At 35.4% G+C, this 14,060-nt stretch overlaps 1 protein-coding gene across 2 annotated transcripts in view; it reads right to left on the minus strand.

Moving 5' to 3' along the window:
- Positions 1 to 14,060, minus strand: part of Vps41 (VPS41 subunit of HOPS complex) — a 169,255-nt gene that overhangs the window by 78,881 nt on the left and 76,314 nt on the right. For both annotated transcript variants that reach the window (XM_015490238.2, XM_048786477.1), the window contains 2 exons: positions 8,445 to 8,507; positions 5,006 to 5,071 (listed from right to left, as the gene is read on the minus strand). In XM_015490238.2, coding sequence (XP_015345724.1) covers positions 5,006 to 5,071; positions 8,445 to 8,507 — 129 coding nt within the window. The remainder of the gene's footprint in view (positions 1 to 5,005; positions 5,072 to 8,444; positions 8,508 to 14,060) is intronic.

The raw sequence follows: 14,060 nt of genomic DNA on the forward strand, positions 1-14,060 counted from the left end.
TACCAGGCTACCTGTGTTATCCTACTTCTCGCCGTCGTCACGATGCAGGATGCGAGGCAAGGCACTGCACTTGAGTGATCCCTCAACGGACCTCAAGGAAAGCATGTCCTATTGCATGCGGGTTTGACGTCCACGCCCCGCCCTACGAAAAAAGGCGTCGGCTGATATGGGACCAGGTCTAGGGAAGGGCCCTCCTTAGGACTGAACCATACATTGCAGCCACTTCTGCACAGTGGGATAGGACCTCTACTTTCGCCTGCATTGTTTTATAAAACAGAAGGGGGAACTGTGGTGAGCCGTTCTAATTAGACCGTGGCCGCCATTAGAAGATGGCGCCGGCTTCCACTGTGGCCTGTGATAAACAACTCCTAATATGGAGAATTGGCACGCAATCCCTTCCCACCCTATGAGAAAGGTCCACGTGGCAGCTTGGGATTGGTATGCGGGAGGCTTTATTAGGCTGTGCTTGGGCGGGGTCACTAGAAGATGATACATGAATCAAGGCCTGAATAAACTGCTGAAAGAAGATTCCTGAGTTGCGTCTTCCTTGCGGGCAAGGGGTCGCGACACACACCTATGATTATTGCAAGGTTTACCACCATTTGCTAAATGCTGCCTTTTTCAAACTTGTTCTGCTTATGGTGCTACTTTAAAATTGCAATTGAAGTGATACGCATTGCAATTGGGCCAATAGTGTTTTTGCTTTTCTCATTTTTCAAAGGCATAAACTTCCATAACTTAGTTATAGATGAGTACCTCCTCTTTGCTAGCACTTTCTAAACAAAACAAATCATTGCATAATAGTCCTCCCTTCTTAATGTCATCTTCTAAAATCTTTGGTTTTAAAATCAAAGACATATTTATAATGAAATTAGAAAAAACACTTCCTGAAATATCTTCAACAAAATAAGCAGAACACAATAATGTCAAAAGCATGTAGTATCAGTGATCTTTAAAAGTGTATACAGAGAAGATACTGTGAGCACACCAAGAGGGTGTACTGTATTCAAAGATGTCATTATAGTTTATCAAATAAATGTTACTTTTTACTATGAAGTACACATTTACATAATAAAGACATGAGTCCAAAGTTTGTATGCTACAAATCCTTAGAGGACACCCTTAAATTTTTAAAGCCTCTAATGTAAGTCAGAAAAATTATACTGGCTTTTGAAAAGGGAAAGAACTGAAATTCAAAATGTTATAAGAGTAATCATTAACTTGTTTGTCATCCTATAAGTAACTATAGCAAACTTAGTGGCTCTAAAACCCAAAAGATGAAGCTGAAAATGTCCTTCAGTAGAGCATCTACCTAGCTTGCATAGGCCCTGGGTTTGATCTTCAGAACCACAAAAATGAATAAATACATAAAACCTAAAAGGGGTGCTGGCACAAGCATAAACATACAGATCAACAGAACTGAAAGTCCAGAATTAAAACCTGACATTTATGGTTAACTGATTTTTCAACAAAGGGGCCAACACAAGAAGAGTTGTTTCAACATGTGGTGGGACAAATGGATAGCCACATGCAGAAGAATGAATTTAGAACCCTACCTTACATCACTCACAAACATGAACTTAAAGTAGATCCTCGACTGAATTTAAGAGGTAAAACTGCAAATTCTTCGAAGAAAATATAAGCATTAATATTTATGATCTTGGACTTGGGTATCTTAGATACAACTTTGTGCTTCTAAAGATGTCATCAATAAAGGGAAAATACAGCTCAGAGGCTGGGAAAAAATATTTGCAAATCATATAACTGATAAGAAACATGCATTCAGAATACATAAAGAATGTTTACAACTGTATAATAACCCAGTTTAGAAATCGGCAAAGAACTTAAGTGGACATTACTTCAGAGAAAATATGCAAATTGTCAATGAGGACATGAAAGGAGATATGTGACATAATTAAGTCATTAGGGAAACAAAAATGAGCATCACAATGGGATACCATTTAATATGCACCAGGATGGCTACAATCAAAAAGACAGACAAAAATGAATGTTAGGGACAAAGTGGAAAACCTGAAACCCTCAGGTATTTCTGTAGAAGATGTAAAATGGTACAGTCACTTTAGAAAAACAGTTTGACAGTACCTCAAAATGCTAATAGAGTTACCATATGATTCAAAAACCTTGCAATTGAGAAATGAAAACACATAGCCACAAGAACTTGTATAAAATGTTCACAGCAGCATTCCTCATAATTACCAAAAGGAAGACCCCACATGTTCATCAACTGATAAAGCAGATAAATGATGATATACCCATAAAGTAAAATAATATTTCATCATCTCAAGAAATGAAGTACTGATACATGCTACAACACACATGCACCAAAAACACTAATAAAAAAAGCCAGCTCTAAGATTATATATAATTCTATTTATATGAAATGTCCAGCATAGGCAAATTTACAGATAAAGTAGATTAGTGGTTACCTAGGCATGGAAGGAAAGGAGGAAAGATGATGTGGCAAAAGGATTTTTTTAAAGGGGGATAAAAATGTTCTAAAATCATATTGCTGGCTGCAAAACACTATAAATATCACTAAAAACTATTGAATAGTATACTTTAAATTAGTGAACCTTATGGTATATGAATTATCTATCAATAAAACTATTAAAAAATCTAAAAGAAAAATTACTTAACATATTGAAACCAACATGTGTAATCACATGCTTTTTCACTTCAAAATATTACACATGTACATTTATCAGGCCCAGTACTAAGTCTTGTATACAATAATGTTTAAAACTTATTGTATTTTAAAAAATTATTTTAATTTAGAAATTCTAATTTGGTAATAAAATCATTTTTAAATTCTTTTTTACCAGATGAGCTGAATCGTTTTTACTTAGTCTCATTTTATTTACACATTAACATCTTTTTGTGCTTCAAAAAAGAAATGCACAGATGCATTCCTGGAGAATTGAATAAGGAAAGGGGAAGTCAGAATTCTTTCTTAGAGAAAACTGAACATAGAATCACCTATCAAAAAGTCAATAAGTGAAGAGATGAATCAAAACTCTGATGTTCTTACTTGAATTCTACTTATTTTATTGTTTATCATGTCTGTATCCCATAAACTCCAAGTTCTTCCTATATAACCTTGCCAACACTGAGATGCTAGGTAACCACTGTTTCCACAATGCTCACTTACTTTACTCAAAAAATCTGACCCAAACTGCCAAGTTCACACTATTCTTCCTGTATATGTTATCAAATACTAAATATAAGGGTGAAGAATATGTTATTATGTAACCCAGGCATTCTGCAGGTAGACATGTGTAGCAAAATTAATGAAAATTTGATGAGATTACTGTTATCCCTCACACAAAAAGTGAAAATTATTAAACTTCACAAATACATAAATTGTTAAGAACCAAACTAACACAGGAGAATCTCATCTTCAGATTCTGAGTCCTACCTGGAGAGTAAAACTCCTATTATGTTTCTTATTTCTAATATCTTTAAGAAATAGGAGATGGTAAAATCTCTAACTCCTAAAATTGGAAACCAGAAGTCAAAACTGCATTAAACTATAGGGAAATATTTAAACCAAAAAGATTCATCAATATTTTAAGTACAATGTAGATTACTTGTAAGAAGTCAGTAAACATCTTCAAAGCACACCCTACAGAACCAATAAAGCCTCTGATAATTGCAGCCCGAGCCAATATTTTGAATGCAGCCTCTCAACAGACCCTTATATGGAACTTAATTGCTAAGCCACTCTTTAATTTTCAGATTATGAAATAATAAGCAACTGTTGTTTAAACTCCACCAAAGCTTTATCCTCACTGAGTTTTAAATGAAAATGCAAAAGCTCAAATCACAGCTAAGTGAGTTTATGCTCTATCACACACAAAATTCTCCAAAAATGTGTTTAATAAAGTAATATATGTGGAGTTTTAAAGCTGCTCTTTCCTAAGGCTGAAAAGGGCAAGGAAGGGAGTTACTTTTATAGGAGTAGATGAGGTATAGGTCTACAATAGAGAATGTGACAGTAAGTCTGCAATTAACTAGTACCACGAATATTTTTACATAAGGCAAATCAGACTAGAACCAAAGAATAACAATGGGTTATGAGGTGGAAGGAAAGGAGCTACCCCGCAAGCAGAAATAATAGTTAGTGCAATCTTGGCTTCATGCCTTGGGCTCAAATCAGGATTCCCCAGACCTGCCCCATACGCATTACAGTGACTTAGGGAATGACCAGTATACTTTTCTGCCATCATTCCATGAACTACCAGACCATGGGGAAACAAAGGATAACTATAACATTCAAAACAATTGAGTAGCTGGACCTCAAAAAATATAGTATATACATACTGTATCTATATACTACTTTAAAGAGGGGGGGGAAAGGCACAGACTACTTGCTTTTCACTGGCTCTAAAGCGAATAAGCAATAATATTTATAGTTGCAGTATGGATAGTGTTTTGCTATAAAAATGGCTTTGAAAATATTTCTGGTTAATAGATAAAAATTGACTTATACTATCAGCAGAATGATGCTTTAATTTGAGAACTTATTATAATTACAAAGATAATCATGTAGAGAAAGGTTTCACTGAGATAATAAAATGTGCCAGGAACAAGATAATACAGAGTACCAATAATTATCCTAAAATGTTATCAAAGCCTGAAAGAGATTTTCTGTAAAGGGGAGAAACATCACTAATTTAATTGCTTTTTTTTAATTTTTAAATGCTGCCTCTTTTTTTGTGGAAGAGACAATATATCAAATCTCTAGGTGGAGATGGAGTAACATCTCTTTTAATCTTGTCCTGTACCTACTTCAAAGGAAGGTAGTGAAAAACACTGAGGTCACAACAACCCCAAGAGATAATGTTCTTACAATTTCATTACATTTTTCTTTCTCAAAATTTCTCCTGAAGAATAGTTAGACATTAAAGACATTAAAGACAAATTACAGATCAAATGAAACACCCCTCAACAGCTCCACATCACAACAGAGACACAAAATATTTACCTTCTTCCCTCCAGTCACAAACTGCTTGCAACTGGATCTCACAAAATGTGGGTGTACAGCAATGATCTACAAGAGAAAAGAATCCAAGCCTAGTATAAGAGTCACAGTTAAAGCACTGAATGAAAACCCTTTATACATTATGAGCAGCATGACCTAAAAGCTGTCCTAATACCTTGGTACGAAGTAATACATGCAGTAATATTCTGAGACTGAGTTTTGTTCTTTTTAAAATTAATTATTTATTTTACAGTAGAATGTATTTTGACATATAGCACACAAATGGAGCACAACTTCTCATTCCTCTGGCTGTACATGGTTTAGAGTCACTCCACTAGTGTAATCATACATGTATATAGGGTATAATATCTGTCTTTTTCTACTGTCCTTCCCATCCCCACAACCTCCCACTCCCTTGACTGCCCTCTACATAAACCAAAGCTCTTTAATTCTTCCCTATGAGTTTTGCTCTTAAGTGAAAATTCTCTGAAGTCAGGTCAAAACTCTAAGGATAAAAATGATTCGTTCTAATTTTCACTCAGTGAAGACCCCCTATAAGCAGATACCTCCTCTTCAGAGGCAACAAAGAAGGTCTTTAAGGTAGCCGGGTGTCAAAACTATTGGTAACTAAATACAATTCATAGAAAAAACCCACTGAGAGAACCTGACTACCTCCTTGTTCAAGATGGCTTCCACGATGAATGGCACCAAGTGGAAGCATGAGTCAATATAGCCTTCCACACAATTTCCAGTTATACCAAGGCCCCGTCAGAGGTTGAGGCAATAGAGGTAGAGGACCTAAGAGGTATAGAACTAATCATTAGGGTCCTTACCCCTGGCCCAAAACCTAAGTTCCTGTCCCTATGATTCTCTTTAGCTTTCCATTCAAATCTCTCCTCAGTCCCTTGTTATACAGGTCTCTCCCAAGGCTGCTCTTGTTAACACTCCTTGTTACTGCTAGTGGCTTTACGATTATATAATATCATTGACATACAGTGTGTAGGGGGCGGACAATGAAGGCAATAATGATACTCTAGTGGCTCCAATTAGCACAACTCCCTCTTTTGGGGCTCATTTGTTACGGCTCTAAGCCTGCATATATTCTGCCTTTTAAACGCCAGACTATCCATAAAACCAGCAACTTAATTAATTTTGATCTTTTCTAACATTCGACTAAAAACATTTATTAATGGACTAATATATTTCCCTTCTTCAACAGAATATGTTAACAGATTTCTTTCACACTGTCATTTTTAGGGCTTAGCATAGGGCCCTTCATTTTTTTTAACCACTCCTACCTCTCAGGTTAGCTTTCCCTTCAACACATTCCTAATCGATCCTAAACACTAATATAGAAGCATTTACATATTGTATTGTTTTACATTCTTAAAATCTCTGAAGAGTCCTTCTAGTTCTCTTTTAAGGCAAAACAGACATCTTTGCAAATGAAAAACATCATTTTCCCTGCTTCCTCCCCTTCAAGTATAAGAAAATAAAGCCACTAGGGCCACTACCATAAACTGCTCCTCTTTCACTGCCCTACTTTTGCCATAGTTGGGCTGAACCTCACCTTGTCCCTGTCTCACACGCAGATAGAAAAGGCTTTTTCCAAAATTATCTACCCTAAACGGTCAATCTCACTGCTTAGTGCTGCTCCAGTATTTTTTTCTATTTTCAATCTTTCCCTCTCTACCAATTCTTACCATCAGCCAAAATGTGATCTGCAGAAACATTCTCTAGACATTGCCTGATTTGTCTGCCACATAATCTATCTTCTTTATTACCAAATTTCCTGAATGAGAAATAAAATTACTGGTTGTTTTGACACCCTCACCTCCAATTTCCTCTTGAAGTTGTCCTCACTGTGATCACCAAAAACATCATAATTAACGAATAAAGTATATTTGATTTAGTCTTCCCACCATTTAAAACCTCAGCTGCCTTTGGCACTGTGACCTACTTCTTTCCCCTGGAAGCCCTGTCTCTTTGGTGTGCCTGACACCATTCTTCTAGTGTCTAGCTCTTCTGGTGTCTGCTTCTCAGACCACTCCTTTACTATTTTTGCTTCTACCACCTGAATCTTTAAATTTAGGATGCTCCAGAATTTCAAGATTGGTCTTCTCTTCTCACTCTATAGTTTAAATGGAATAATATCTTTTAAAATGGGTTTATCTTACTCAACTGCAGGTACCAACTTTGTATTTAAGGGCCAGAATCTATCCTAAAGTCCATACTCATGTTTCTAAAACCTCTGTAATACAATGTACTACAGTTATCTAAATCCAAGACCAAACTAGCAATGTCCTTACTCAAACCATCCCTTAATGCATTCTCACACCATTATCAAAGCAAGAACCTGAATTTACCTTCAGCTCCTCTATTTTTGATCATTCTCATCGAATGTATCACTAAAGCTAAAAAGTCTACCTCCCATGGGCTGCCTAAATTCATTTTTTCTACTCTATCTTAAATACTCATGATCACTTTTTTACCAAGCTCCTGATATGTTTCCCAGAGTATTCCATTAGCCTGCTGAATTGTCTCTTATCACCACTCTCCTGTTTAAATCACCCTTCCTTATGGTAAATTCACCTTTATAAAACACCTGTCAGATCTTATCTCTCCTTTACCTAATGGTCAATAAGTGTTTGAATAAACAAATGGGTAAAAAAATGAATGACCTCTTCTTTTTTAACAAGCACACTTTACCATAATTGTTATCTAAAACTGGTCTTCTTGCCTCTTGTCTATCAGACCAGCAATCTACATAGTATACAAGGACTGTATTAATTTTCCTAAAAATTAGCTTAATTAATGTCACTCCTTTATTCTTAAACATTCAATAATTTCCTTTTATCAGACAGAGTCCAATTCCTTAGCTTTCAGACTGAGATAGTTCTAGTCAGTCAGTCTGTATACTTCTCTGGACAAATCAGTCTTTTATGCATTACCTAAACTAGACTCTTCCTGAACACAATGTGAACTTTCTAACACCTCCGTTTCTATTTTGTTATTCTTCCACAGGGAAAGCCAGCTTTTCTATCTGCCCCTGTCCATTTATTAAAGCCCAGTCAAATACTGCTCCATCTATGAAGCCATCACTAAAAAGAATTGCAAATAGTGACTTTTTATCTTTGAACTGTAGTGCTATTTTACCTAAGTTTTTGAGCACAGACTGTGTATCTGTGTCAGTGGGTGTCCATGTATGTGCATGCATGTCAATATAACCACCAAAATAAAAACTCCCTGAAGATAGACACATCACAGTCTCTTAATGTACATCCTGCTCTCGTTTCACAGCATCCAAATGGTATCAGCATATCATAACTGATGAACAGACATTGACTGACAAAATTAATACAGGACTGGATCAGTAATATTTGAATTACTGATAATCTTTATTGCCTGAGATGAGAAAACCTTAGAAAGATTAAAAACTTACTTTAATAGGACAGTCAAAAGTCTCATGAAATTCTTCTCCAGAATATAATCCAAATACCTGCACCTAAAAATTAAATAGATCATGTTAGTTCAACATGACAATGGAAAAGACTGCTGAGTCAGTGAGAATGCATACTATTCAATTATAATAGCAACTAAAAATAACAAAAGTAGAACATTTAATAATTCTAATACCCTACCGTCACTATTAAATTCTCAGGGTAAACAATTCCATAAAGGTAAGAGCACTCTATTGCTATTAAGCTTTCATAAGCATCCTATGGACAAAATTCCCTTCACTCATTACAAATTTATTAAATGGATGCCAACCTTCAAAAATGAAGTATATATAAACAGGTTACTAATATTCTTTTATGAACTTCCCATAAGTTATCCTAAAGGAAGTATTATTTTATCCCTTAAAGGAAAAGGGAGCATGTGCATATGTGTGTGTGTACATATATACATATATCATATACATATACAGGTATATATCAGCCACGTAGATCAATGTGGTAAAAGATTAGGTGAACTGCACTTCATTTTCAATCTTATGCTAAATCTAGAGTGTATAAATGCAATATTTAAGTTCCCACTTATCAGTGCCTACCTTAAAGTTGTTTCAGACTACTTTGTTCATATTTTTATGATTTTCTGAGTCCTTTAATTAGACCATAGCAACAAAAAATGAAAAGGAAATCTGAGGTATAATATATACACTGTAAAGGATACAAAAAATTAATTTACAGCTTGACACATTTTTTTATGACATCAATCTAACCTGCCAACCATCAGTCAAATCAAGAAACAGAACCCATGAAAACCCTCTGTGCCCTTTCCTGACTAATACTACCTTCAAATTAACCACTATCCTAGAATACATCACCATGGATAAGTCATGCTGGTGTTCGAATTTTATATAAGTGGAATTATGTACTATTCCACTGGCTTCTTCATTTAAATTTTCTCCATGGGATTTATCCAAATTGTTACATATAGTAGTAGTTGGTTCTCTGTCATTGATGTATGGTATTTAAATGTATGGCTATAATTCATGTATCCCATTCAACTAATGACCACTCGGGGCGTTCCCAGATTGGGGCTATTATGAATAATATGCTGAAGAACACTCATTACAAATATTTTGGTACACTTTTATGGACATCTATAAAGGGTGTATAACTTGGGATGGAAATGCTACATCATAGGTTGCAAACAAGTTCACATTTAATAGACAGCCAAACCACTTCATAAACTGATTTTAATCAATTTATGTACTTGCCAATAGAGGATGATAATTTCAGGGGATCTTAAAGACCTGGAACTAAGTAATAGTATTAGGGCCAATGGGAACTATTTCCCAATACTTGAGACATGTTCATTCTTCTAGTCTCCAGGGTAATGTTGTTATTTTTTTCTTTAAATTTTGGAGGAATTCATCAGTGAAGTCCTTTGTGTCTAATGGCTTTGCTTCAAACAAGGTCTGAATGCTTGTGCTGCCCGAATTTCTTATGCTGAAATCTAACCCTCAAGGTGATAGTGTTAAGAGGTATTACTTTCAGGAGGGCTGTGCCCTCATGGGTGGGTTATTAGTTCCTTTATAAAAGGAATCAAGGGTATTAGCTAGACCCTTATTCCTTCTGCCTTCTACCATGTAACAACAGAATATTCATCCTTCTGCTATGAAAACAGAGTGACAAGGTGCCACGTTGGAAGCAGAGAAAGCAGCCCTCATAACGCTGAATCAGTACCTTCATATTAGACTTACCAGCCTCCAGATCTGTGAGGAATAAGTTTTTGTCATTTAAAAATAACCCAGTCTAAGCTATGCTGTTACAGTAGCACAAACATGCTAAATAAGAGTTCTCTATGAGGTTTTTATTAACAAATTTAATTTTTATATAGATGTAAGACTATCCAAGCTTTCAATTTCTTCTTGTTTTAATTTTAAGTAAATTGCAAGGAGTTCATTCATTCAAGTCACAAGCAAAAAAATTCACTCATATTATATGATTTTTGGAGAAAGCTTCATGCATTAACAGATAAAATCTTCAAGATGTTCCATTCATTTTGCGACTATTACTTTCACACATTTGTGCAGGTATGTTATTTGAGTTCCAGTAATAGCATATGATACAATGTAACCCAGAGGGAATTTGATTTACCTTGAAGTTGTCTCTTTTTGCCATGTCAAGAATACATTCTAAGAGAAAACCTCAGGGTAAATATGTATTCTTGACATGGCAAACACAGATATGCCTACTACCACTTTATGTCTCATTGTTCAGAGTGTATAAAGTCATTGTTTTTACATAAATGTACAAGTACAGGATATACTGAATTTGTTACAAAATAGTGGTTAAGAAGTAAGAAAAGGGAAGATCTGCATTCAGGGTTTGACTTCACCATGGGAAGTTTAACTTGACAGATCCCCAAAACTCTAAGAAAACTGGGTAAGAAGGTCTTGTATCACCTGAATCTTAGTGAAGGGAATCAACAAGTGGCCCCCTTAATGAAGTGTCCTCAGTATGAACTACTACTGAAGTTGTAAGATGAATTTCCCTTCTAACAATTGATTCCTTCTCAGCACAATAATGTCACAACACAGTCTTATGTCAAGCCTTATACTCCTACCACTTTACATCCCTAAATGTTTTAATATGCTTTATTTCCATGGTTTTCAAACCTGATTAAACATGTAAAATCCATGGATACAAATGGCTGGATCCCACCATAGCAAATCAAACTTTGATGGGGTAAAGTGATTTTTTTCTCATTATTTATTTATTTTTTAGTTGTAGTTGGATACAATACCTTTATTTTACTTATGTCTTTTTATGTGGTACTGAGGACTGAACCCTGGGCCTCTCACATGCTAGGATAACGCTCTACCAATGAGCCATAACCCCAGCCCTAAAGTGATATTTTTAAAGGTTCATAATGGACACTACGTTGCTATGGTTGGAGATCTTGTTCTATCTCATTTGATCCTCACAGCCACACTGCCAGGATAAGATCAAACACCAATGTGCTTGTTTAACAGATAATTCTTCAGTAAATTAAATGACTTGCCTAAGGTTATAACAATCATAAGCATAGGAGTTGGGACCAGAACCCAAGTACTCAGAACCCAAAGACCATTCTTCTACATGATATCTTTATATTATATTTATATCTTAATAAGATAGCTTAAAATTTGCAAATAAAGATAATTTTTCACACACCGTATTAGAAGAACAGAAGAGAACAAAAACCAACCTTCAAAAGCCTTAAATAGAGAGTGTGAATGTCAGAATTTGAATTAAGGCAACTCAAAGAAGTTGAAAATAAATTAAGACTACTCATTCAAATGGATAAACTTCCTTTTGCCTATAGATGTGTAAAGATATTTTCAAGAATAAGGAATTTCCATTGTGCAGAAAAATATGAGATGTAAACAAATGATGCATAGGCCTACTGCAGAAAACTGACACATCAGTACACAAGCAGATAAATACTAGGATTGTGATCCGATGATATCATGAATTCCTAGGGATAAATGTCCTTTTAAAAATTATGAATCCATATTGAAGATACAAATATGTATGGATATATAGAGAGAGAAGAGGAGAAAAGAACAAAGCCAAAGACATTCTTAGAAAACAGGAATTGTTATTCATCACTATTCTTGAGAACTAGCCAGAAGCAAAAATGCCACCACTGGAGGAGTAACTACACAGGATAGCTTCTAATACTATGCTTAACTGAATAACATTTACCTCCATTGCTCTTATATTCTATTTTCATAAGGAAACACTACAACTTCACAAGACAAATTTCATTTAAAAAAATCAGTGTCAGTATTATGGTGATTTATAAAAGTGTCAATGTTGTGGTTCACTTCACTAACGTAATATCCCAAACTAACTGGTCACAAATTAGACTACTAAAGTTAACATAGTCCAAAATGATTCTGAGTCATTTCCTTTCTGTCTCCTTCTTTATTTATTTGGCCATTTTGTTGGCAAAAATCAAACTTTTCTGTGAAGGGAATCTCTTCAATGATAGTCCAGACAGTTTTGGCTTCCGGGAGATCTCAGCTAAGAATCAGAAAATTAAACGTTACAACATAGAGGACCCTTTTGATAATGGTATCCCCTAGAGCAGCCCTATCAACTTGCCACAAAAATACCTAATGAAGAAAAAACATTAATAACAAATGGCTTTATAGCAAATCTCCAGCAAAATCTTAGAAGAATTCTTATGAACTACAGAGAGAGCCACATAAGTACCACAGGGGGTATGTAATATGTTTTACTGCCTTAATAAATAAAACCTAACCCTAATGGAACAGGAAGGAAGATGTATAGTCTTTCTCCACTTTAGCATGGAATTCTATATATTTGTCAACTAAAAAACCATGCCATACCCCACTGGACATAGAGGAACTATGACCAAAATGGCCAGAACACCATACAACCCCTCTGGTTCACATTTCCTCCTAACAACCTCTCTCAAACCCCAACTTCCAAATAAAAATAAGTCAAGAATGAGAACAGGGGTGCCCATGCAAGCTTTCATTACATCTTGAGCAGTAGTGAACATGACCCTCGCAGGAGAGATTGCTGGTTTTCATACAGTCCGCCCAGGTAGAAAATCAGGGAGCAGGGAGTGATAACAGGGGAGCCTTCCACTTCCCCAGGGAGGGCTGCCTTCACTGAATTACTCCAGTCAAAGGAAATCAGGCTCATTTGAAGACCCCTGTTGTCAATCTAAGAAGGTGATTCTCTAACATCCAAAATAAATCAGGCAGGGCCAAGAAAAAGTCAAGCACTGAATCTGTTGCTAACATGGAATCAGGAAGAGCTCTTCTCCTGTTATGAAATAGATAAAACAAAAGAAACAAAAAATACACAATCTATTTAAAAAACTGTAGAATACCACTCCAAAGACTCAGAGAAAAATTATGCTTTTAAAGATGATGTAATGGTAACCACTAGCCAAAGAAAAATTAGAAAACTATTTGGAAACCCCAACAGAAAAACAGGGTGATGATAATGATAACTTCAGTGATAACTAACAATTACTGTTTCTTCTGTACCAGTAATATCCAAGTAATTTACAGATATGAACTCATTTAGTCGTCCTAATTATCATAAAGTAGATATTGTGATTATCCCTATTTTATAGGGGAGGAAAGAGACTGAGGCACAAAGAGACATAAATCACTTATCTGCTGTCGTACAACTAAAAAGAGACCACATTATTCCATTCCTAACCACTAGGCAGTACTGTCCAATACTCTAAGGCATATAAGAAGTCATAATTGTTGTTGTTTTTTAAATTACATATCAGGTTGATACGAAAATAGAGCCAGAAGAGAGATTCCAGGAAAATTAAAAATGCAAAATAGAATAAAAATCTATTCCACAAAGCAGTAAGGAACGAAATTGACACTGGAAGAAAAGCAAAGCAGCAAAGTAATAAATAGAAAATCTGTCTCTGACTACAGAGAAATCAAAGGATAAAACCAATGAGAAAGCAAAGTGTGAATTTAAGTTATTATATAATATGACCACTTCTTCTTACAATCTGTGTGTTTTCAAAAAAAAAAAAAAGGGGGGGGGGGGGGGGTTAA

This window comes from Marmota marmota, unplaced genomic scaffold, assembly GCF_001458135.2.
Source record: "Marmota marmota marmota unplaced genomic scaffold, marMar, whole genome shotgun sequence".
Classification (NCBI taxonomy): Eukaryota; Metazoa; Chordata; class Mammalia; order Rodentia; family Sciuridae; genus Marmota; species Marmota marmota.